Genomic DNA, 26564 nt, shown 5'->3' with positions numbered 1-26564 from the left:
AATAATATTAACATTTTTGTCCATATTTCAATTTCCACCGGTATATTTTCTAAATTTTCTCGTCATTGAATGCGACCAATTTCTAGTTACTTTTGCATTTCTGTGTTTGCCTCTCCGATTTAACTTGNTGGGGTCGGAAATCTAAAATAAGGGTGCCAGAGCCAAATTTACCTTCTGGATTTTCGCGCCTGTAGGTAGGCAACCCAACCGGCCGGCGGTGCACACGGAGCGATCTCAGGCGGCGATGTGTGGCTGACACTTGATCAGAATTTTGTTTAAAACCACGAAATCCCGTCTGCAACGACGCGTATCAAGTGAATAAACACTATGGCACGTTTTACTAACCACGGAATACGCGGACACTGCCACTTCATGTACGGATGGCAAATGGTAACTCACGAGCTGCCACGACGAGCGTACGCTGAGCGTATCCAAACCGTCAGTTACCCTGCAGACAGGTCTTTCAAGAAGTTCACTTTCCGACTGTGCGAGACAGGGGCAATTGCAGCGTAAGCTGACGGGGCTAACTTTACACACAGGATTTTCCGTGATGCACATCGATGACTTGGGTTCATTTAAGCACCCAATTTTTCGAAAAGTTTGTTTGTTTACCACCGACCTCCATCCTATTCGCAGCCCACTAGCGTCCGTCGATCGCGATCGCCCGTTCGGTAAATCCCTAGAGGAGGATGTGTTGGACGTTTTCGAAAGGCAAACCCGCGTACTAGCACTCGACTTGTAGCAGATCGGTGGCGTTGTAGTCAAACAACACAGTGTGGAACATCGCCAACAACAACAACTTTACACCCCTATAAGTTTAAGAAAGTGCAAGAGTTACGGGGCCGGAGGACCATGAAAGGGAGGCTGAAATTCTGCACTTAGTTCGTCCAGGAGGAAGAAGGCTAATCCGAACTTCTGAGGCGGGAGCGTGCTAGTTACTGACGAGAAAGGATTCTCAAGAGAGGGGACCTTCAATCCTCGTAACAGCCACTACTGGGCGAGAGCACCAATCCTCATGAAACGTTTACGCGAGGAAGGAGGATACCAGGACAAGTTTTCTTTAAACGTTGGGCTGGCATTCCTGGGGGACAAACCTACTGGGGGCCTACATCCTCCCTCCGCGTCTAAAATGCCCATAATTAGCCTTGATTTCCTGCGCGAGGTTGCTACCAGCAACTTTTAATGGATGTTCCAGTTGAACTTGTACTTGGTACCACTGGTTTCAGCCACGATGGCGTGCCCTGCCACTACGGGCGGCAGGTGAGGAACACTTGACCAACCTTACGGACAGATTGGATCGGCCGTGGAGGTGCGGTGGAAACAGCCAGAACATAGCCTAGCACACAGGGCCTGCCCGGCTCGCCCGACATCATCCCATTAATTTTACTTGTGGGTGTGATGAAGCGCACGCTACGAGGACTCCCGTCGAATCCGAAGAGCGACTTTAATTGCCGCCGCGTTCGCATGGCCGGAGACGGCTGTTTTCGCCAGGACCAGAGGAGTTCTTTCACGCGAGTATCGAGGGAGTGGTTGGCTAGATGGTAGGAAGTTGCATTAGAACAACGGTGGCCACGTTGAACACTTTGTAAACTGTATTGCCTTCTGACTGTTCGTTTTCCCTCCTTCCCTCCCATGTTCGCTTCCTTTTCGCGCTAACTCGCCTGCATCGCTCCGCGCGAACGTCGGTTCGGTTGGGTGCCTACAACAGGCGTGGAAATTCCAGAAGATAAATTTGGTTCTGGCGCCCCTTATTTTGATTCCGTACCCCAAGTGTCCTATATCAAAATACTCCCCTACGCACCACCTACACGCTCCCAAACGGTGGCAGGTACTATAGGAATCACCCTGTATATAAACTGATAAGCCTATAACAATATACTGGTACCATTACAATATGTAGAAGAAATCTACCTAAAATTCGGAAGTGACACTTGGTGAGGTGAGTGCAGACAAAACAGACTATTTGTTTCTCTTACTCCCTTCTTTTTAACGCGCTGTATTACAGAAAAGTCTGTGATAATATATATATATATATATATTATACTTGAAGCGTCTCGTGATGGATTTGTAAAAAAAAGCGCGCGCTTGAAGGGTTTGAACCCGCGTCATCATAGTCGATAGGCGGCGGCGTTGCCAACTGCTATATGACCACCGTTCTATTAATTACCGCTTATACTTAATGATCCTAAACTAATTTTATTTACTCGGAAGTTATGAAATACGCTTTAAATGTGTGTGTTAATCAATTTCAAAGACACATCGACGATCTTAATGCGATATTTCCAATTGTATTTTAATAATGCCGAACTTGTATTCGGCTCGCACGGCATTACTCAAGCGTGACGCGCGACGGATGAGATGATTTTACTCCCATGCAAAACAATCAGTGCATACTGAGCAATGCGAAGTAGTTACTTAAAAAAAGGAAATGAGTGCGGACGCAGTGGTCCAATCATTATGGCACTAGACTACGCATTGAGAGGCCCGGTTTAATTCCGCGGTCTTGTTAGACACTGTTTTTCGCCTGTGGTGTCCACTCAGCCTATAAAATTTGTTGCATGCAGAAAGGGTGTAACAGTTTTAAAATAATATTAACATTTTTGTCCATATTTCAATTTCCACCGGTATATTTTCTAAATTTTCTCGTCATTGAATGCGACCAATTTCTAGTTACTTTTGCATTTCTGTGTTTGCCTCTCCGATTTAACTTGTCTTCTTGTCATTAGAGGACATTTAGTTTGTTTTGCTTTTTTTTATGTTAACAATTAAATTACCATATATGGTCATGTATCAAATACTGCTCTACTATTTATCAAAGATAACTATCCGTAGCTTTGGCTTGGGAAAAATTTGGAAACTTGTGGCGTCTTCCAGCAACCTGCAATAGAATCGGTCGTACTAAATTCCCGAATTTGGGTGTTTGATATATTTTCCAATGGTCGAATGGAGTTAATACTGAGCGGAAGCATCTTTAATCAATCGATTACCCGTTGTGCCGACAATTTGTTTTTGGACGTTCGGTAACCATTTTATCCGAAATGGACTTTTAATACGGAAAACTCAAGCATTCCAAATCGTACGTGTTTTCTTGTGCACGAATTGAGGTTACCGATGTTCTTTTTTATATTGTAGGGGAACAAATACCGACCATATAGTAAATTTTGAAGTCATTTGGGACGTATCCAGTTCTTTTCTTTTGTGTACTCTCTGAATAAGAGGTTAGCATTATTGCCATTATTGTGGGTTATAACGTAGTCGTAATTAGGTTACTTTTTAGAGTCTTTGCAAGGGGGTTAATATTCAGCTGAATCCGGGGAAATAATCGGCCTACTGCGATGAGTGTGCTGTAAAACATGCCGTAGAATCATTAAGATCTTAAGGGCAGCCGAACGTAGATCATGAGAGAAATATACCTGGAGCACAAGCTTTGTTACCTCCGTAGGGGTTGTTTTTGGTTACACCAGGAACCTGTGGAATTGCCGACACACTTTATCGTTAGCGGTGACGTACCTTCAACCTTTTTTTTTCGTTTTTGCTGTTAAGACCTAAATATCTATGAACAGTTTATTTGACCCACATATGTATGTGGAAATTTTTACGTGTAATTAGTATGCTTGATCTTTAGGACTGTTTAACTATCAAGTACGAATTACTCTAGAGAAGTAATCACTTGTAAGGTAAAGAGCTCGTTACTACGATTAACTTCAACACCTCAAGCTACCAATTATAGTACATCATTTCAATTTTAATTTCTATTAATTATACTTGTCGTTGCTTAGCGGTACGAGGTGTCACATAACTTGAGGGGTTGTTGGTGGGTTAATTGTTGTGTTAATAGTTCATGGGAAGATTTCATTTTTTTTTGTATTTTGCATACCCTTTCGTTAATAAACAATAATTTTTCTTGTGAGTCAATTGCTGACTCTTTTTATACTGAAGCTACCTTTCCTAATTCCGGTGGCTGCAGATAAAATTTTTAGCGGAATGACGTGGCGCCCGAAAGACTTGAATCGAAGCACCAGTAAGTATTAGTGGCGGAGATTTACTTGGAACCTTTTATAATAATTTGTGGCCAAAGTTTTTAATTCACTTACCTACTACCCTGAGTAAGAGCATATCTCTCTACGCTGTTAACTATTTGGCTAACGGAGCTAGCTGGTCGATGAGCGGCGTGTGTTGATTTCAAATTGCGCATGGTATGTTATAGTGCCCTGCATTCTAAGCTTGCGCGTTATAAGGGCGCTGGCAAACATTTAAAATGGCAAGGCTCGGTAGCTAACAATACTTAAAATTACAAAATTTTTCTTAGGCTTGACCACTTATTAATTCATTAATGAAATATAAGTAACTTGAGAATTTGAGGAAAGAATGAAAAAATAATCTTCTTTTGAGGATATGTGATGTCCGACAGATCGGAACCTCAGAGCAAAAGGTATATAGTAAAGCGTTAAATGAACAAGCAAATCAAATGTACCGCCACGGGACGTATTTTCAAGTAAAATTCTCCAAAAACATAGCATTAATATTGACTTTCCGAATCTTCTACTTTCCTAGACCGACGTTTATTCCATATGAGAGAAAAAACAGATTAAACTTAGAAATAGACTGGAGTAGTGGTATTCTAATTCATAATAAATGACATTACGATAAATAAATCTTAAACGAAGATCTCTAGTAAGAAATGCAATTACATATGCGCGATAAACAAAGTCAATTTTAGTTAAAGGAATTCAAAAGAAACAAAACTACATAGTGCAAAGTTTAGTTAATTAATTTCCGTTGAAAACATGATATGATGTAGAACTTATCAGGGATAATTTTTCACAAAATGGCAGCCGACTGTCACGAAGTTGCAGCAATTTAACTCGAACAGCTGGCAGCGACCGTTTCCCTTTTTACAATCCTTCCAAAATGCTATTAAGTACTCCGCACCCAACTTACAGTGATAGTATTATGTCCAGGAGTCCTGACTTCGTAAGTGTTGCCGATATCTGTACGATTGCAGCTAAAGAACTCCCGGAATGAAAAAATAGTGCTTTATATAATGTAGGGAAAAGCTATTGTTATCGTGATAAATCGGCTTATCCTCCAGATCCCACAATTAGCCGGAAATGTACAAAAATACAAGTCTGTAAACTTACTACAGCTATTGACTAGTGCATCGAAATACTCGGTTAAACTCAAATCCAGATGATGACCGGCAAAATAGAAAGCTTCTTTAACACGTGTTCTATCCTTCATCGCATTCTAATGCAAGGTCTTATCAAAATGAAATGGTTTGTACAAACTATAACTCTCCCGCGCGAGTCCTTTTCGACATCACTGAGTGACCGGTAGGGGTAGGGTGGGGGTTGGGGAGTAGAAATTATTGTTATATTTCATGGTATTCTAATTAAACATTTCAACAAAATGAACTGTTTTTGACCAACCACCGCCCTTCTTTCTAACCCCTTATCAAGCAAGGGGGTTTTGGAGGATTGGAACTTTATTCTTCATGGTACTCTAATGAAAGGTCTCCATGAAATATCTTAATTTCTTCCAACCTTAGTCTCCCTCCTTGACCCCTTATCGTGATCGAATATCATTCCTTATATCTCAAGAACAGATTGTCGAAGGATGGTACGGCGGGAGGAGGACTTCTGGAAGAAATATATCCATTGGTGATGTTAAAACTTGAAGAGCGAATATCTCGAAAACGGTTTGTCGAAGGAACGTATTCTCAAAGACAAAATAAGTTGTCTGGACAAGACATATCTATTTGTGAAGTCGAAGCGAATATCTTGAAAACGAAGTGTCGGAAGAGGGCACGCTCAAAGGGCGGAAAGATCGTCTAGACGAGACACATCTACTGGCGATGTAAAAACTTACCGGAAAATACAATATTTTGGAGAATCTATCGAATGACTTGGTTCTTGGTGCATTATATAGCGTAGATGGCCGCCTTTAAATGTTTATGTGTAAAAAACCAAAATTTATCGATTTTGTTTTTATTTTTTTCTGATCTTATTTGAACAGATACAAAAAAAAGCACTTTCTGATTATCACTATTGGAGCTCTACAAGACAGCGTTGAGAGATTTTCAAATTCGTTTCCAAGAAATGATCATCACCTGCGCACAACGCCTTTATCGTGTGAGAATACCCACTTGACACATTTTCGATTTTCCAGGAAATTTGTTCTCGCACCACTAGGGCGTTGTGCGCGGGTGCACCAACATGTTGAAACCAACAGTTTCCAACTTTTGCTTTTTATTGTATTCGGGGTATTCATATTATTGAACGTCCCGATAATCCGATCCTCAATTGTCTTTCCGATTCGACCAATGAAATCTTGCGAAAAAATGCTTTATATTTGGTAATTTAATTTTGTAGCTTCCATAATAAGTTTAGGAATAATTCAGACTTTAGTTGGAACACACTGTATGAGAACATCATAAAGCTTGCCCTAAAGTTTTCGCTAAAATAGCAAAAAAAGCAATGTATCAAAACTGGTACAATACGAAAGTTTAATAAAGTTCTTTTATACATTTATTTTTCTCTATCAAAATATCTATATTTTTCTATACTCAGTGACATGGAAATTGCAACACCAAGAAGGAGTTGGAATTTTTTGACCAAACTTGGCAGAAACGTTTAACTACTAAAAGGTAACAATTGATTAACATTTCATTCATATGAATCAAGTGGTAATGGCTTATTTGACAGCTCTTTCATTTTTTCTAGTATTCTTATATCGCGTACGTTTTGCGAGATTTTGTTCAGTTCTTATTGTTTTCGCTTTTAATCGTTTCTTTTGATGCTGTGGCCTGTGATCATGCCTGAATACGCCAAAGTGGAAATTACCGCGAATTAAGAGAAGTTGACAGGTGTCGTACTGTTGGTTTGGGCGGAGGTGGTTTTTCGTTCACAAAAATTGCAAGTCACCTTAACCGAAGCCAATCCATCATGATTCTCTGCAATCGGGCATGGATTTGGGAAGGGGCAGGATCGTCGTATAGAGGAAAGGGAGGGGGCAGGAAAGGGTGGGGGTCGAAAAAGAACAATTGAAGTGCGGGATCGCCATCTTTGACTTATGGCAACAAGAAACCGATTCTCTAGTACCAGGTCAATTGCCGACCAATTGTTAGCTAACGAAGGTCGTCCTGTAACACATCGAACGGTTTACCGCAGAATCAGAGCTTACGACTTGCAATCCTATCGGCCACATCTTTTGTTACCATTAACAGCTCAACACCGCCAGCAGCGTTTGGAGTGGTGTAGGTTGCGACTGCACTGGAACCTAGAGTAGCATTGGGTGGTGTTCAGTGATGAATCCCGATTTTGTTTGGGTATGCATGATGGCCGTATGAAGGGCAGCCGAAGACGTGGGGAACGTCGCAGTGTTGAATTTTTTGTTATGAGGCATGTGCACTAAGCTGTGGGGACTATGGTATGGAGTACTATAGGTTATGGGAGTAGGGCTCGTTTGTTATTCATTCGAGGTAATATGACCCCCCAGCGATATGTGGATGACGTGATAGAACCCGATATTCTTCCATCTCTTCAGCAGTTGGAAGACCCAGTTTTCCAGCAGGATAATGCCCCTCCCCACATTGAAAGACGTTCTATGGACTTATTTGCACATGATAATGTCAATTTCTTGCCATAGCCACCCAGATCTCCCAGTATATCGCCTATCGAGCAAGTTTGGGACATTATGAAGAGAAGACTGATGAACTTACCGCATCCTCCGCAGACGCTACAAGCTCTACACAATGAATTAGAGGTTACTCACAGTTGCTTGGGACACAATACCTCAAGAGGAAATCGGCCGTCTGCTAAAATCGATGCTACGAAGCGTGAGGGAGTGCGTAACCAATAGGGAGGGACTACTATTATTATTAATAAAAATATATGTTTATATTTCATCCTTTTTCTTTTAAATTTTAATCAATTGTTACCTTTTAGTAGCTAAACGTTTCTGCCAAGTTTGGTCAAAAAATTCCAACTCCTTCTTGGTGTTGCAATTTCCATGTCACTGAGTATATATCAATATATTAAAAAAACATTTTTCCTAGTTGCTAGATGGCACCTTAGGACTGTGTTGAAAATTATTTCATTACCTCGGTGTTGGGGAGTTGCGATACCAGCATTGTCATGTTGGTTTTGATAAATTTTTAGAATGTGCTTGTTCCGTACTTCCATCTACTGAGTGGTTGGAGTAGGGACCATTGTATCCTTTTGGGTACAATATTTTTTTGGTAATTAGCCTCTGGAATTTCTAAATACTAATAAATGGCTATTTCGAGTTACAAAATTAGCCCTTCAAGCTATTGTATTTTTGAACTCAACTCCAAGTACTCGATTAACGTATACAAAATACTTTTTGCTCAATCGTAAATTATTTGACATTGCTGAAAAGGTGAACAAAAAGCTTTACAAATGTGAAAATTCGATATGGCGCTCATTTACAAAAAAGAAAGTCACTTTTCTTATGTTAGTAACCGCTCATGAATATTATTTTGAGATCATTATTAAGTTTCTCGTGTTAAAGATTTGAGAATTTTCGCGTAAAATGTTTTCGTTGCAAGAATTGCAAATAATGTCAATGAAACTAATACTAGTACAAAGCGTTATAGGCAATCATATCACACTTCAATAAATCTGATTTATCTTTCATAATAACGTAAAACGTATTTTAAATTAAAAACATACACAATTTACCTGTATACACTCACCAAATACTAATATAAAATTAAAATTTGTTCGTTTTTTGCTATTAAAATAACTGTTCGCGTAAATAATTACAATTTATTTGCGTGGTTATTAAATTATCAAAGTACTTTGTTTTTTTAAAAGGAAATTATAATATGTGGTTTGTTTACAAGGCTATCTACGCCTCAATAAACAATGTGTAATGAGATATTAGTTACCTGCACGTATTTTTTACGATAGAGTTTAAGGGCGTTAATTAGTTTTTCTTTTCTTATGATAATTAAACGTTTTTAATTCGGTGTTACGAATAATGGGAAAAAAATCACCGAGCTAGAATAGATTTCATGTTGAAAAAGTTGTCGAAGTCGAAGGGGATCAATCGTTTTTAGATTCTCATTTGTATTTACTCTACGAGTAAGATTTACCTCATAAAACAACAATTATTCAACTTCATTATACGTTAAGTTTTGACTCCACCATCAGTAAGATCTCGTCGGGGGCAACCACATTCCCTTTGTCGGTACCCACTTCCGACGTCCCGTTTAATTGCAATTCTCGTTTGACGCATGCTCGTGCTACTTCCTTATTGCCTTGCCTGTAGTATTACAAAAAAAAATGCAAACCTGCGCATGCGCGTTCTGCCCAAAAACTTTTGAGCTCTTCCTTTTATGTCTAAGAATACGTGTACCAAACTAGGTTCCAATAGGTTCAGCCGTTTAGCCGAAAATGAGAGCACAGACAGAGAGACAGGCCGACATAATCGAGAATTTGTTTGATTCGAGTTCTTGGTGCTTCAAAACGTGTATTTCCATCAATAAAGCGAGGGTCATTTTTTACCCCAGTGCATTACCTATGTACATGGTGACCCAATTTTGTCGTTAGTATGGGGTAATTCCAAGGATGCTATGGGTAACTCTTAAACTATAAGTCTCGAGGTATTTGTTTATGATTATTAAGATATCGGAAATGTGTTTACATGTTCTTAAGGCACTTGTTTGAGAAGGATTGAACGGCTTTGAAATGTTTCTAGAACAATCATCAGTTTTCGGCACAAAGTTGTATTTTGTTTAATGTAAAGTGTAGTTAACGATGCATTTTACTAGAAAATTCCTCAAATATACATAGTTGGGGTCAAATCTTGTTGTTTATCGTATATTGTAAGTATTGTGTTTAAAATCTTCTTAGGTAATTGATAATGTCACTGTCGCACTTAATAATTCCGTAACTATTCTCGAGTAATAAGGTGGTGCGCTATTATATTATTTTCTCCCTTTATAATTATGGACCGCCTAACCAAGTGGCCATCTTTTTATCTTATCTAGTCCCTTATTAAACAATAATAACAATTTTTACCCCACAATTCTCAACCTTAAAAGTAGAATTTTCTGAAGCGAACTATAGGATATTCACTACCTACCTATTTAAAACTACTATTCAATACAAAAAAATATTATCCCTACTAAGTGGGTTCAATAAAATACATACACATTTCTAACAATATGAAGGTACCGATTCTTTAAAGGTTTTTTTTTTACTTAAATGGCAAAAGTGTAATTCTTTTTGCCCTTAAAGGCACGGTAATGAATTAAACATACAAATCTAAGAAAACTCCGATTACCTTATTTTACAGTAATAAAGACGGAAACTCCTGTACTCCCAATGAAAGGTAGCTTGGTTTTCTCGGAGATTTTCAAAATATTGCACAATTTACGCGATAGGCAGAACCACATTTCTTATATGTGGGGCGATTTCTTGGAAGCTCTCAATAAGAGCATAATTTTCTGGTGGGCATTTTCTAGAATAAAAACAAGTAAAATCGAAACAGACTGAAATTGATATCAGATGTCACACCCTTAATTAGGGTAGATTGGCAATGAGTACTATTACATGTTGAAGAATATACGTGTCTTGGATGGATATGCATTATTCACCCTCACCCTCAATTCACCTTTTTTTCCAGTAGCAATGCGTAACGTTATTTGGGATGTTAGTAATCTTACGTTAACGAATAAAAAAGACAGGATTTTATATTTTAGTTTGAATGCATCTTATTTTCCGTGCAAAAATCGGTTTAATTAGTAAACCTTTAATGAGAAACTTGAAAGTAATTAGCAGCGCAACCTCGGTATGAGCCGTCAATCATTTCGATCTTGCTCCTATATATACATGCTATAGCTATATAGGTGGAGGGTACGTATACATATAAGTTTCACGAAAAATAAAGCTACACAAGTGTATTCATTATGAAAGTCATTCAAGTGTGGCGTTGCATAAAATTAATTAGCTGCTTTGTACTAGCGTTTTAATAACATCGTGCAACTGCTCTGTCACTGCGGGCTGCACTCTGATTAATGCACCCACTTTACATTAACAGTCAGGTAAATGCAAATTCTCCTGACGAACAGCAACCATATGCAATAGCTATTTATTTCGCTTTAATTATTTTTGACTGATGGTTCGTAAAGCCCTAAAGTTTAACTAAGGTAGTTTTATAATTAGAGAGTTGTATGTACATGCGAAATTTCATTTAATTTCCTATACGGGGATAAGATCTGTACCTACCCTTAATTGCGCGCCATCCGACAACTAATTAAAACCTACAATTTAATGAAGGAAAATTAAAGTGCGCCGTTTTGATTGTTGCAGGATGTTCTGTTCGGGTGCATGTTCGGCGTGTGGACAATTGATAGCCGCTAATGAAATGGTGATGAGATCGGGCGGTCCTTCGCAGCAGCAGCCGGGCGCACATGTATTTCATATAAAATGTTTCACGTGTAGCAAATGTGGTGCGAATTTGGTGCCCGGTGATCGTTACTATATGTTGGCGGGAAGCTTAGTCTGTGAACAGGATTGGCACAAACTTCTCAAAAATTCGGCCGCATCGACGCCTACCGTACGTAAAGGAAAGGTTGGAAGGCCACGCAGGAGTCGTGATTGAAACCAATTGGAATATTGTACAGGTTAGTACGTTATGTTATAAAATTTTTAGCTATAGATGTTCGCCAAATTGGCAAGTGTGTAATGCCCGTTAAATTTGATAGTAAATTAAAGTAATGACACGATAAGTACCTATGGCGCTTCATTCTTTAATGCAATTAATCTACTGGTAGTTGATCGTTGTCCAAATGGCATCGCCAACTGGGCATTTGTTTACATGCCCACGATTAAAACGGATATATCGTGCAGTCAACATTAAACGTATTGGATCCTTTGAAAACATCAAAACGTTAATTGAGCGCAGCTAAATTACAGATAGATAGTTCCAAGACAATCATGGGAGATGGGGGGTGTCCAATTGAATTCACTCATACCAATACAAAATAACGCCACATTGTCTCTATAGACCTCTAGCGGAAGAATAAGAAACTGTGCAACAAAACTACAATGAGCTTACAGAGAAAAGATACAGATGGCATAAGGGATATTGCTTAAATGGAATATTTAAAAATTAATTACAGGTCGTTTAAATCATATGATTCTAAAATCTATTGTAGATTAGCCACCTCTTCTCTTTTGACCTATTTCAAATTAAATTTTATACACAAATAAGAGGTTTTACTTATAAGCATTATAATTTTTTGAACTGCATTCTCAAAGCAAAAAATATGTACAATCTTTGAAACCTTCTGATTACTATCACTCGTTTCTAGTTAAATTTTTCTGATGAATTACGAGAAATTGTGATTTTGAGACTTTTAATAAATAAGCGCGATAGTTTTTTTAATTTTTTTATCAGAAACTATGGCATAGGAGGATAGAATTAACAGATTTATTCCCAAATTATGTTATACCCACTCCTGTTATAGCAATACAAAAAAGTTTGCTGTGGCTAGCACAGATACCAATTCACGAACTTATAAATTAAGATGGACTGCTGATCAAATAGTTCCATAGAGATAGAAATGGCTCTAGCATAGGCGCGGCTATGATGTGCACTTTTTAGTTATTTTCTAGGGAAATTTTCCTAGTGCTCAAGTGTTGAGACTATTGCAGCCTTGGAAAATGACATGTGTCACAGTAATTTATTTAGAAAAGGTGAGGTGAATGCTTGTTTGTTAGTTGGTTTGAATTTCGCGCCAAGTGAGTGCACATCATCGCTGTCCCCATGCAGGTGTCATTTGTCAATTCAGCATTAGCAGTCCATCTTAATTTATAGTTCATGTACCAATCGAACACCTGCGCATGCGCGTTCTGCCCAAAAACTTTGAATATGTGTACCAAATTTGGTTCTAACCGGTTCAGTCGTTTAACGGGAAATGAGCGTACAGACGGACGGACAGACAGACAGACATCATCGAGATTTTATTTGATTCGGATTCCTGGTGCTTCAACCGGATTCTGTTGTACGAAAATTCCAGCCTGCTACACTCATGAGACGGTAGAGAGGTTCAAGTTTTAACCCCAGCCTAAAGAGGGCATCCCTTAAAGGATTTTCTCAATCCTATCCCACTATCGCTATCGGTACGAAGTGGAATAATGTGCACAGGAAAACCCGAGGGGAAAGCACACCTACCTCTTTCCTGCTGTGTGTCATCCACACATCAATGCGTACAAACATACAATCGATGGAACAGAAATGGGAATAAAGATTAGAAAAAAGATGGAGAATAGGAAGGTGAAAAGATAGAGCAGCCCCTTCTCAAATCTCCCTTGAAGAAATTAGACGGAAAAGAAGTGGTTGAGGTGCAAGATAGCGAAAGAAGAAATGGATCGGGAGAAATATCCCCTAGCAGATCTTGTGCTTAGATCCAGAGACCCAACCTGTGCCCAACAAACCCCAAATGAATCGAGTAACAAAAAAATAGAATGGTCACCAGCGTTAAGACTGAGGGTTAAAGGTCCTAAAAATCGAAGTGCTAATTTCGCCAAACGCCATGAATTAAACATCACAATGGAAACACATGTATGTTTAATTGACTGCTGATCCATATCTTAGCTAATGATTGATTGAGGTTTTGATACACGTCCCATCGTCCACCTTTTTTATTAGATAATCGTGTACACGAAGCGGTAACAAAAAGTTGTATGCCAATCGCTAGAGAAGACCACATCAGATACCTTTTTTCCATGTCAACTTCACACATTTTCATCGCACCCTGCCCATTAACTAAATTAATTTGCTTTTTATTTAAAGAAGGAAAATTATATATCAATAACCGTTCATTTATGTATTAATAACTCCATAAGCAATGACACAACCAGAACCAATCCAGCTAATAGGTCTAAAACGAGTAATTTCGGAATAACTGGGAGCACTTTTTTTCCGACTGGGAAGTTAACGAATAATGTATAATGTAATTTAACTGATATTTGTAAATTGGGTGCCTACGTACCGAATCGAATGAATCGAGAGTATAAAAATAAATAGCTCAATTTTCGACCATTAACGGTGTCGCGCCCGAGGCGATTAATTAGGTGTTTTCCTAAGCAGAAAGTTTTACAAAGCGCCCTTCTTTGTTTGATATTGAAATACTTTTCAAACACTGCTTTACATAAAGTATTCACGATATTGATTATAAAGCGGCTAGTATTTTCGAGGAGTTGTTGGATTTAATTTGCCACCTCTTTTTGTAGTGGTAAGTAGCCGATTGCGTGTGAAGTTCACGGGTTCGTGTGGGTCAAATATGATATTAACAAATCGCATAACCTCCAATAAATTTATTTACGTCCCTTGCCTTTTATCTCAAGGCCGTTAAGTTTGGCTTGATATAATGCGCCTTTTACGTGCCGTGCGAGAATTAAGTGAACCGCATTCGTTGTATCGAGTGCAGTTTTACTACCCCTATTCAGTTGGAGGACTTGCAAATTAAATCGAAACTAATTAAATCTCATAGTTTATAATCTTAGCGAGTTGTGGAGAAGAAAATCTGCAGGCTTCTCCGAAACAAAGCGCAAGTTAGAAGAATTCATTTAATTGGTTCTTTATACACCTGTAATTAAATTACCGCTAATTGATCTCAAAGAGCTTTGAAGCAAGTGAATAAAAGTTGAAAAGCTCTCAGATCGATTTAAAGTAGGCATTTTGCCTCAATTTTCATTCTTACCTTATTCTTCTCTCTTTACTCGTAGGTGTATTAGTTTGGCATTATTCAAACTACATTGCAAATTACATAAAACTTGTAGTAGGAAAACTTTCAAAATTTTATAATTAACGAAGTTAGTTAATTATCTTGTGTAGTTTCAGATTTAATTATTAATTAAAGCTTTCTATACATAGCTAACAATTACCTTAGGTATATCGAGGCCTTTGTATACCTTAATTAGACAGCACGCCGTTTAAATCCTAGCAAGGCTAAAAATGGCAACTTAGCTATAAAATATACACACAGTAGCTCATTATGTCAGTCGCCGGTATTTTAACAATGTTCTTTAAAGCAACATTGATATTCGATTCAGTCGCCGCATTAATTAATGCCTGTGTTAATTCTCATTGATTTTGTTTTAAACATTCTTTCTTAGACAACAATGGGCGATTTCGAGTTTTTAACTTTTCGTAGTTAATTAGACGCGTGCTTTTTATTACGAAACACGCGGTAAATTCGGTCACTCTCGCTGCTCGTGCAGATTACTGCAGCTTGCGTGATACTGATTCAACTTCCCAGTTTGATAATTTTTGATTACAGGGTGTTACCTATTATATGTATGTTAAAAAGAATTGGGTGGCAGAGGGGATCAAAGCAAGCACTATTTTCAAATAAACCGAGAAGCTGTTTTTTATCCCCTCTCCCCCAATTTGGTTTTTTACAAAGGTAACACTCTGTATATTAGGAACTTTATTTCAAAACTAACCACCGATTGTAATTTGTAATCCTTATTAACAAATAAAATTTTCAAAAACGCGTCCGTTGACTTCTCAGCTACTCCCACATACAGTATAATATGCAACCCCTCTCCCATCGAGTGGCACATCAATTTAAAGGGAATAAAATTCTCTGTATAGAAATACGTACAAAATCAAAATTTGGTTGGTTTATGAATTAATTTTAGCCAATAGACAATAGACAAATTTAGACATTTCACGTTTTGATTGTATGAAATTTATTTTTATTTATTTACACATAAACATGTTAAGGCCGCCTGACACACATTCAAAATCTACGCTATATAATGCAAGAAGAGAAGTTCTCTCCAATATTGTTTCTCCCTTTGTAGATGCTTTATATTTTTATTTATTTAGTAGATGTGTCTCGTTTAGACGATCATTCCGCCCTTTGCGAGTACCCTCCTCCGACACTCCGTTCTGCAGTAAGTATTTGCACTAAAAGTTTGGAGATCACCAGTAGATGTGTCTCGTCCATAATCACCAATGGATATATTTCTTCCAGACGTCCTAATCGCTCTTTGCGAGCAACCCCCCCCCCCCTCCTCCGGTAATCCGCTCTTCAGATAGAAGAAATTATAACCGATCCGTTGAGGAGGAGGAGTATGGTTGGTGGAAATTATTTCTTTTCGTTGAGACCTTTAACTAGAGTACCAAAATTAATTTTTTTTAATTCTTCAAAAAATGCGCTAAAATATAAATTCATACAAAAGGCGATAAGATAAGCAAAAAGTGAATAGTGTACTTCATTTATTAGTGCAGCGGAGAGCCGGCGCTAACTCGCTTATTTGAGGTAGTTTTTTTTTCGGAGTAGAAAGAATTGGGACCCACACCATTTTGTTCAGAAATGTTTGAACCTTCAGAATCTCGCTTTACGACATTTTCCCGTGGTCCTGACAAAAGTTATAGGCCGCTAAAGTTGAAATTTACTCATTTTCGCGCGCGCGACTAGACCACCGAAAGTATTTATTTTCTCAGCAACTAAGCGATATACATCAATAATTCCTTTTGTAAAATGAAAGTACATTTATAGCAGAATCTAAAGCATTCAATTTACCTACCTTGTTATGCACAGTTTTTAGAAAAATGACCGTCAACTTCCAAAATTCGTGTAGCAGATGAAAAGTGCGCACTTTGAACTCTCATAACTTTTTATTTCACGATATCGATTTCCAATATTTATAGCTCATTCGATGCTCCAAAGCATTGTGATTATTTTATTTTCTATAACATTACCGTGAATTTTTCATAATAAAAAAGTTACGGTCATTTAAGTAAAAACCTACCGACCTCGCCGAGTCGGTAATCGCGAGTGAGACGGAGAGGGAAGGATAGTCAGCAGCGTTCGCTAAACAAGGAGCGATGCGTAAGAGATTTTACTTTACTAAGAAATTTCTCTCCGAATACCAAAACTAGCTATTTAGGCCGTTTAGTTTACAAATGCATTCCGCCGAGTTGCATTGTAAAATCTCAAACAATTCATTAACTCCATGTATCTCAGTTCTTTGGTGAAATATATAGGTACAAATAGGTACCTTTCCCTGTAAATTTTGGGGGTTACTCCACATTAGGAATCTCTTGTGCTGTGCTGTATATTGCAAGATCAGCAGTAACAACGGTATGATTTTGTCCCAAAGATTCAGGCTTGTTTTTTGATTTCACTAGACGATGGTTAGGATGGTATTGTAGCTCGCTGGTGGAGAATTAAAAAACGGTGGTCAATCATTTCTAGACATGCCGTCTGCATGATCTCGAATTTAAACTTAACTTAAATAATTTAAATATGTAGTCATCTCAATAGTTTCAAAACTTTTATGAGTTTTTTTTTTCCCCCCGGTTCTTTTGAAATGTGTTAAATTCAACTTTCAACTTTTAATGTAATAATTCAACCCTCCGGTTGGTTGTCTTAAGTCTTAACAAGGCTTGATAATAATTCGTTTTGAAACTTAGGACAGCCTTTCCGGTTTAACCACCCTTCAGGTTTTTTCACTTGGCTTCGGCCAGTTAATAATTAAAAAACAACATGTTCGTCTTATTCGTCTTCAACGTTTGTAACTTACCGTTTTCCTGTTAAATTTCACATCGCCTGATGATGGCAGTACGCCGAAACTATAGTCGCTTTTATTTTTAAAAACTTCAACGAATAAAAACTATATGGGGAAGGTTTAGAGAGTTTTGATCACACAATATATTTCAACCCCTATTTCGAGGAACGATGGATCCAACCCAAAAAAAAAAATCCATGTATTCGTTTAGGAGCCACCCTCAAAAAAGTGGTAAAGTTTCTTTTTTTCTCAGCAACAGTTACAGAGACTGGTGGTAAGTCTTTGAATAGGTTTTGCTGTATGCCCTTTCCGGTTTTGCAAATAATTTTTCAAAATTCCTACCGCAAAAGGGCACACCCTTCAATAGGGGTGCGAAAAAATGTTGATTTCGACGAAATTTGGTATCTGGTGGTTTTTGAATCTGAAATTAGTTTTTGAAAATTCGAAAAAAATAATTCCACTGCAATTCTTGGCCGGACAACGAAAATTGACAAAATTCCACGAAGTTTGTTGTCTAGGTACATACTTACGGAACAAAATTATTGAACAGTTTTTCTTAAGGTAATTTTTCAAACAAAAGTTACACTCATTTGCAAATTGGTCTTTCGGGTCAGAAAATGTTCTCCGACAGTGGCATAACAAGTACAGTAAACGTCAATATTACATGTTCTGCTAAGGGTGTCTACCTACATTTCACAAAAATTTGTCAAATTTAAAATGATAATTTTATCACAGCGAGCAACTTCGACATCAATGAGGAAACAGTCACAGAATAAGAAATAAGTAGGCCATATTCTGTGGAAACAGACGAAAAAAATTCAACGCACAGTCTTTTTTCAAAAGCGAGATACATCGACAGAAGAAATCCAAATTCCTCGTTTACCTATCACTAGATAACGACCAGATAACTGACTTTAACAGCCTAAGTACCTGCTGATAATCCTCCTAAGTAAGTTCCGGTATCTAGCATTCAATATACCTATGTATGCCGTTTTTGAATTCTCCACCAACGAGCTACAATACCATCCTAACCATCGTCTAGTGAAATCAAAAAACAAGCCTGAATCTTTGGGACAAAATCATACCGTTGTTACTGCTGATCTTGCAATATACAGCACAGCACAAGAGATACCTAATGTGGAGTAACCCCCAAAATTTACAGGGAAAGGTACCTATTTGTACCTATATATTTCACCAAAGAACTGAAATACATGGAGTTAATGAATTGTTTGAGATTTTACAATGCAACTCGGCGGAATGCATTTATAAACTAAACGGCCTAAATAGCTAGTTTTGGTATTCGGAGAGAAATTTCTTAGTAAAGTAAAATCTCTTACGCATCGCTCCTTGTTTAGCGAACGCTGCTGACCCTCTCCGTCTCACTCGCGATTACCGACTCGACGAGGTCGGTAGGTTTTTACTTAAATGACCGTAACTTTTTTATTATGAAAAATTCACGGTAATGTTATAGAAAATAAAATAATCACAATGCTTTGGAGCATCGAATGAGCTATAAATATTGGAAATCGATATCGTGAAATAAAAAGTTATGAGAGTTCAAAGTGCGCACTTTTCATCTGCTACACGAATTTTGGAAGTTGACGGTCATTTTTCTAAAAACTGTGCATAACAAGGTAGGTAAATTGAATGCTTTAGATTCTGCTATAAATGTACTTTCATTTTACAAAAGGAATGATTGATGTATATCGCTTAGTTGCTGAGAAAATAAATACTTTCGGTGGTCTAGTCGCGCGCGCGAAAATGAGTAAATTTCAACTTTAGCGGCCTATAACTTTTGTCAGGACCACGGGAAAATGTCGTAAAGCGAGATTCTGAAGGTTCAAACATTTCTGAACAAAATGGTGTGGGTCCCAATTCTTTCTACTCCGAAAAAATTTTTTGAACGATTTCGCGGCTCTCTCCGCTGCACTATATACTTCATCGTCAGTATTAACTTGAAAATTGGGAAAGAATGTTCCCCGAAACGTCATTAGTTACTAAACACACACGAGTGATACCCAAAAATAATGTCTAATAATTATTTTGTTTATATTTACCCAACTTATTAATTATTTAATATTAATTGATGATTGAAGTTTTTTAAACTTTCAATCTTCAATTATAAATTCCATTATTTTGAATCCGAGCTTTATTCGGCTCGGATCGAAAATCGGCTCGAAATAAATTAAAATCTTATACTTTTGACTCAGTTAGAAGAGTTATGTGACTTAATAGTGAATTTAAATGGAAAATGTTTGTACTCTCGGAGTTTATTTATTACAGTGGGAAGTTTCAAACAAGTTAAAATAAATTCTATTTACTGTTTAAACGTCAAAATTCTAACCCGTCAAAATCCTTAAAGGAAACAGTTTTGTATTGAAATTAAATGGAAGATTACACTTCACCTTAATTATACAGTAGCTAAAGCTATCCCTTGAGTTATCCAATTTTGGTAGACTGGATCACCCTCTACTTTGCTCTTGTGATTGTATAAGGTCTCTATGGCTCTTTCAATATGCACTGTGTTCAAGATAAGGATGACTATCATGAGAATAGCCGAAATCATAGAAGATACGACGATGGTCAAATTACAGAAAAGATGCGGTATTATAGTAATTATCACGGGTTAATTAAAAGCAGAAAATTCCGATTACTTCCGAAGATATGCCCAGAAAAGCTGAAATGTACCGATTTCGTTATTATTTTTTATGATGTAATTTGAACAGATAGAAAAAACACTTTCTCATTGCTACTTTTTGAGCTATACAAGGCACCGTTGAGAGATTTTTAATACAACGTTTCATTTCGGAGAAATAATCATCATCGTTAGTGTAAAAAATTACATACTGTATTAAGTAGCATTTTTTACAGTGGTTGACCACACACACACACACACAAAAAAACAAATGTTGGCAACCCTGTTGGTTTCAACAGGATGATGCCTCTGCACACAACGTCTTAATCGTCCTAGATTACCTATCGGACACATTTTCTATTTTCCAGGAAATATATGTTTTGTATCATTAGGGCGTTGTGCGCGGGTGCACCATCATGTTGAAACCAACAAAATTGCCAACTTTTGTTTATTGCGTGGGCCGTAATCGCCGAATTTGTAATAAACAATGCTACTCAATACAGAGTATAGTTTTTTACGGGTCATATAAAAAAATAAAGTTGATGAGGATACCTTCGGAAGTAATCCGAATGTTTTGGTTTTATTTAAAGCGTGATAATAACTCTTGAACTGCACATTTGTTCTCTAATTTGACCATCGTCGTGTCTTCTATGGTTTCGGGTATCCCATAATAGACATCCTTATCCTGGCACATTACAAAATATTGGCAATGCTTTTAAATAAGATTCCCTCAAAATTCTCTCAATGTTTCCACAAAATTCCCTGACGACTTCTTATCTTTTTAATATTCTCCCAAGAGCCGCTTAAAATTACCTTGAGGTTTTCTCATGGTTACTGGAGCTCCTTTCTCAAATATTCTTATTAAATGATCTCAACCGTATTTTATGAATTTAAAAGTCTTCTCAAGGCTCTTAAAGCGCTTTTTTCAAGTAAATAGTTTATTTGACGGTTTATTACACCTCTTAAGTAACACTTGCCCAAGGCCTCATACAATTCGTTTCTTAACGTTCTTTTATGACCATCTTAAAGTCCTTCGAAATATGTATCTCAAAAACTACTAGAATACGTAATTCTTTCAAGGATGTCTTAAGGTTTTTTAAAGGCAGAATAAGAGAATAGGAGAATATAAAAAAATATGAGCTTCTTGAGAAAGTTGCAAGTGAAGCTTAATATAACATCGAGATTATCTTGTGGAAATGTAGCAGTCCTATTTAAGATCACCTTAAGATATCCATGAAAGAAGCAAACTCTTGCAGAATATTAAGAGCTTTTTAAAAGACTTTGTTAGTTTTCGAAGCATCTTAGGGATATCGTCTGGAAAACCTAAAAAAAACGTTAGGATAAGTTCGAGGTAATCTTGGGATAATTGTGTAACAATATTTGAGGGCACAGATAACTTTAAGGTTGAAGAAGGTTAAAAAAAACTGGCAAATGGAGCTTAAGATAACTGCAGCAATCATAGACAAACCTGGATAGAAGCTTAGAGGTTCTTGGGAGGATGGTAAAAAAGAAGAATACTTTGAGAAATCTTTAAAGATGATTTATTTCAATCTTGAGATTGAGACATCGAATTAAATATTCAGTAATGGAAAAACGGTTTCAAACAAAACTACATTAAAAAAATCTAAAAAAGGAATGAATTTTATATGATTTTACCTATCCAAAATTGCAGAATGGAAGTGATCTAATAGCGGCCAAAAGAGCAGGATTACTGTGTACGTGTTGGAATGGCTTTTTACTGGCGAAAAATGCTGTCGCGTAAACTATTTAATTTTGATTGGTGGAATTTTTGAACCCGGAACAACCATCCTAGCTTTGTCTATAAATCACTTTGGATAGGAGGAATCGAACGACGTTCCGGAGCTGGCCAAAGACTTGTAGCACACATTCACTGGAAAGAAAACGTCTACGGCTGCGATATGTCTTGGGATGTCATCCCTGATAACCTGTTTCTTGCACTCGATCATTCACCTTTATATCATGCAGTGTTAGACTCTGAATTTCAAAATCCGATAACTTCGTGAAGTGGTGGAGTAAAGACCTAAAGGCATATAATTGAATAGTTAAAAAAGGGAAAGGTTCCTTTACCAGAGAAATCGATACGTTCGATCCGATGACCAGTGCTTCACTTCTGTAATTACTCCGGTACTACCAGGGACCCGGACCCAAATGAAATATCGGGTCCGGTTCTGTTTATATTTAAGCGAAAATATTTATAACGGTTCCGGTCCGGTTTCAGTTCTAAAAATAAATAACGGTTCGGTTCTGCGCATTTTTTTCGGTCCATAACGGTTATTTTCGGTTCTAGTTTTTCAGAAAGTGTGGTATTCAAAAAATTCATTAACTTGATTTGTTAAGGTGTGAAGAAAAAGTCATGAATATCAAAACGTGACGTATCGTCAATGTCGCTAATTTATAACGGCAAGGGGAATAAAGGAGGAAGAGGAAAATATGTATTTACACTTAATTTATTACTAAAAAACAGAAAATTTTATTTTATAAAACCTCGCCCCTCCTTTTTTATTTAGTAGTGGCTAAATTAGCGCCACCGCCACCCGTAATGCTTTCAATTTCGACACCTTATTAAAAATTTATAATCCACCGATGGCAATCATAGAGTCATATTTTATCAATTTTCAGGACGTGGTTGCCGGCGCAATAACCTGTTAAGAACCGTAAAAAATCGAAAAGAACCGAAAAAAGTAATATGGGTTCCGGTTCTCAATACGTTTCCATTTCTGAAGGAATAACGGTTTTGGTTCGGTTTTCGGTCCAGAAAAAATACCGGTTTCGGTCCGGGTTTCGGTCCGGGTTTCGGTTCTTTTTCGGTCCGGTCCGCGTCCCTGGGTACTACACTTTCTCACTACACTTTCACAAGAAAGTGTAAAGGATGTCCGGTAGGAAAAGTGAAACCTTTAGCTTCAAGAATTGATATCTCGTCTATTAAAAATAAAGTTGCAAACCTACACACCATACTCATAATTAAATACGTATCTGCAAATTCCCATTGCAAGATGTACCAAAAAGTAGGTAGTTGGGCTAAAAATTGTGTTGATTATGGTAAGAATGTAGAGGATATGTATCGAGAAAAGCAGAATTAATAGATGCCACCATTGAACCTTTAGTAATAAATCCGCCTGACGATTATGGTGAGGACGAAAGTAATGACTCTGGTGAAGATGAAGATCTCGAACAAGATTGATAATGAATGTCTAGAAACTGAGTAATAAATAAAAACAAAAATTTTTGCATGTATTCCTCAATTGTGTATACTTAACACTTTTCCACCCGGCTCCCCTTCCTCTGTTTCTACTGTCTCGTTCCCTCACAATAATTAAAGTATAGTGAGAAAACCCATTCTAGGATTCATTGCGCAAGCGACAACCTATACGGCAAACCTTCATCATGCCCATACGGACAGGACACAAAAGAACCATTTGTTGGTGCATAAATAGATGAATATACATACTATTTACTGTTTCTTTAATTTTCTAGGAAAATATCACAATTTGTATTTGTTTCGGTGGGCGTGACATCTATATGGTGGGTGATTTCCCTCTCACCCCCCTTCTGTTCATGCTGTGGCGTCTATTATCTCAATGGTTACGTGACCGAGTCGTACAGCGATTTCGATTTGTTACATTTTGTGGAAATTTGGAACATTTATTATTACCATTTACGCATAAATTGAACATATTGCCTGCGCTCTTTCAAAAACGTAAAATAAAACCTCTGAGATCAGCCCATAAAACAAATTACAAATTTCAGTCCTCTAATCTGCTTACTTAATATTTGTATCGCAGATATAAATTTGTCAAAACCCGGAGAACGCAACGATCCGTTTTGCTATCTTTACGGCCGTTTCATAACGATTCAGAAGCTACCTACATGACGATAAGCACAGATAAACACTGCTAATAGTGCCGAGCCTGGGGGAGAACTAAATTGTCCCTTTGTGTATTACAAGAAATAAACTTAACCCTCTTTCTCTATATAACTTTAACCGCGCGCAGATAAGATTTGGGGCATCAAATTTGTATATGGTAGTAGTAATCACGCGCGTTTTTACTGCGCTGAAAAATATACAAACAAAATTAGGAGGATGTCACAAATTTCTGGCATCGCCCAGTATATTACCTACGTGCTTGTGTTTTTATAAAACCGTAAGGTTTACACAATAATAATTAAATTAAATATTTTTGGGCGTGCCAACTAAAGAAAACAAACAATATTATTTTTTGCTATATCCCAACATTTAGAAACGTAGGATGCGTACAATGAAAACACAAATTATTTCATTCCAAATATATTCAATTACAATAGAACTCATAAACCTCAGTTATTATCTATACACGCGTGAGGTACGCAGATCTAATTAATACAAGAACAACTAAACTAAAAGCACAATAAATTCCATAGTAACGAATAATTAATTATTATTAAAACCTCCACGAACGTATATAATATTATATAATTTCAATTAACGTCGGACATCTTTCAAATTCCATCTTGCTACGTAGTTAATTCGAAATTTTCAAAGCGTAATATCCTAACCCATCAAGAAAATGCTTTAATATGAACAAATATGTACATCACACAAGGTTAAAACAGGTAGTTATGGCGTGTTTTTCTCCCGTCCGAACAGCAAACTCTAATTACCTCCTGGAGTATAACATCAAAGCGGTTACGGAACGGCTGTCGGTTCCATCGTGCCGCAGGCTACCTGGGTGGTCAACACACAAGCACAAGCGTAGGCAGATCAAGGATAAACAAGTGACTTGGAAGGATATATTAATTAATTAAATTTGTTCTATATTATTTCGGAAATGGCGTGTTTAATGCGACTTTTGGGACGTCATTGACGAAAAACAGTCAGTAGCGATGCATTTACAAACAAAAAGGTGTAATCAAAATCTAGTTCGAGGATAAATAAATAAACCAACGAAAGATAACGCTGGAAAGCTTTTTTCCAAGATTGCAACTATTCACGCTTTAGTCGCACATACTGCGATTTTTAATTTTTTGGCAATCCAAGCGGTCTGTTACTCCACATGGATACAAGTAGTATTAGTTTGCGACAACAAACCGGGAAGTTTACTTGCAGTAAATCCGTATATTTTTTAGGCCATTTTTGCACTTCCTTCAAGTGAAATCCTCAGAATCAAAAGTGACCACTCGAAAGATGTACAATTTCTAACTGGTATGTCTAGGTGAAATAAATTAAACAAATATAGCTAACGAGCTCCTGGGTATGGCTATAGCATGTGCAAAACCAAATTTTAAACCTGATGTTAGTTTTGATTTTATTTAAAGTATATATGTATGAAATTTCATTTAATTGCCTCCATAAATAAGAAAGTTCGCACTGCGCATGCGCAAAACCCAATTTGGAAACTGGCGTTAAATTTGCTTTTATTCCAAGTGGCTATGTATCAAATTTCATTTAAATACCTTCATAAATCAGAAAGTTTGCAATTCGGTCTGTAAATGGTCGAGTAGCGCAAACGACACTGTGAATACTGATCGATTAGGCTCAACTTTTGGAATTGTGTTTTATATGGCTAAAGCTATGCGCATATTGAATTTCATGCAATTCGGTTCATAACTAACGGAGATGTCAAAAGGGCCTACTTTATTTTTTGGTGTACATTGCCAATTCGCGAACAATCTACAAATTTGATAAAGAATCCACCTGCAAAATTTCATCGTAATCGGTCCATTCGTTTATGAGTTATCGTGCCAACTGACGGACGGACGGACGGACAGACACCGCAAAATTATAAACTCGCTAGGAGCTCGTTAATAATCCGCAGTCTCCCTACTTTCAGATAGTCACCTATAAATCATAACAAGTTGCCAAGTTCTGGTAAGGTTCAAATTTGGGAAACAACAACTGCAGAGACTGTTCTCGTAGATCCAGTTTGATCTCATACCAGAGTAATAAGACAAAAACAACAAAACAAAAGTTTCTTTAGAAATATTGTTGTATAATCCAACTTTTTCGAAATAAGTATACGTGGTCAGGTAAAAAAGTTATCGGCACTAACCTCATTTATTTAAATAGACCAATCTGTATATTTTATTCTAAAAGGATACTTTATTTTCAAAAATATAACACTAAATAAATTTATAAAAAATTCAATATTGGTTCAAAAGATTTTAAAAACGGCATACAAAATTTAAAAAATTAAAAAACCGTTTTTTAATAATGTTAATAATTTTTTTGAACTACTTGAATTTTTCAACATCATTTCTACCCTGTTATTTTTTTACTTTTTTTAAGCTTACCCGTATAAGTAAAGTCGCAGTTATGCGAGCTTGGGTACCGTGAAATCCCAGGGCCAAAAAAAAAAAACTTGAAAATTCAAAAC

At 37.2% G+C, this 26564-nt stretch overlaps 1 protein-coding gene across 1 annotated transcript in view; it reads left to right on the top strand.

Moving 5' to 3' along the window:
• LOC116171050 (LIM domain transcription factor LMO4-like) overlaps window positions 1–26564 on the top strand; it is a gene marked incomplete at its 5' end in the record, with an annotated part of 80784 nt that overhangs the window by 19314 nt on the left and 34906 nt on the right. The window contains 1 exon segment of the mRNA XM_031487697.1: window positions 11340–11653. Within this exon segment, the coding sequence (XP_031343557.1) occupies window positions 11340–11631 (292 nt within the window). The 3' untranslated portion in view covers window positions 11632–11653.

This window comes from Photinus pyralis, unplaced genomic scaffold (assembly GCF_008802855.1).
Source record: "Photinus pyralis isolate 1611_PpyrPB1 unplaced genomic scaffold, Ppyr1.3 Ppyr1.4_LG5, whole genome shotgun sequence".
NCBI classification, from domain to species: Eukaryota; Metazoa; Arthropoda; class Insecta; order Coleoptera; family Lampyridae; genus Photinus; species Photinus pyralis.
Note: the sequence above shows the minus strand (reverse complement) of the source record. Positions and strands in the feature narration are given on the sequence as shown.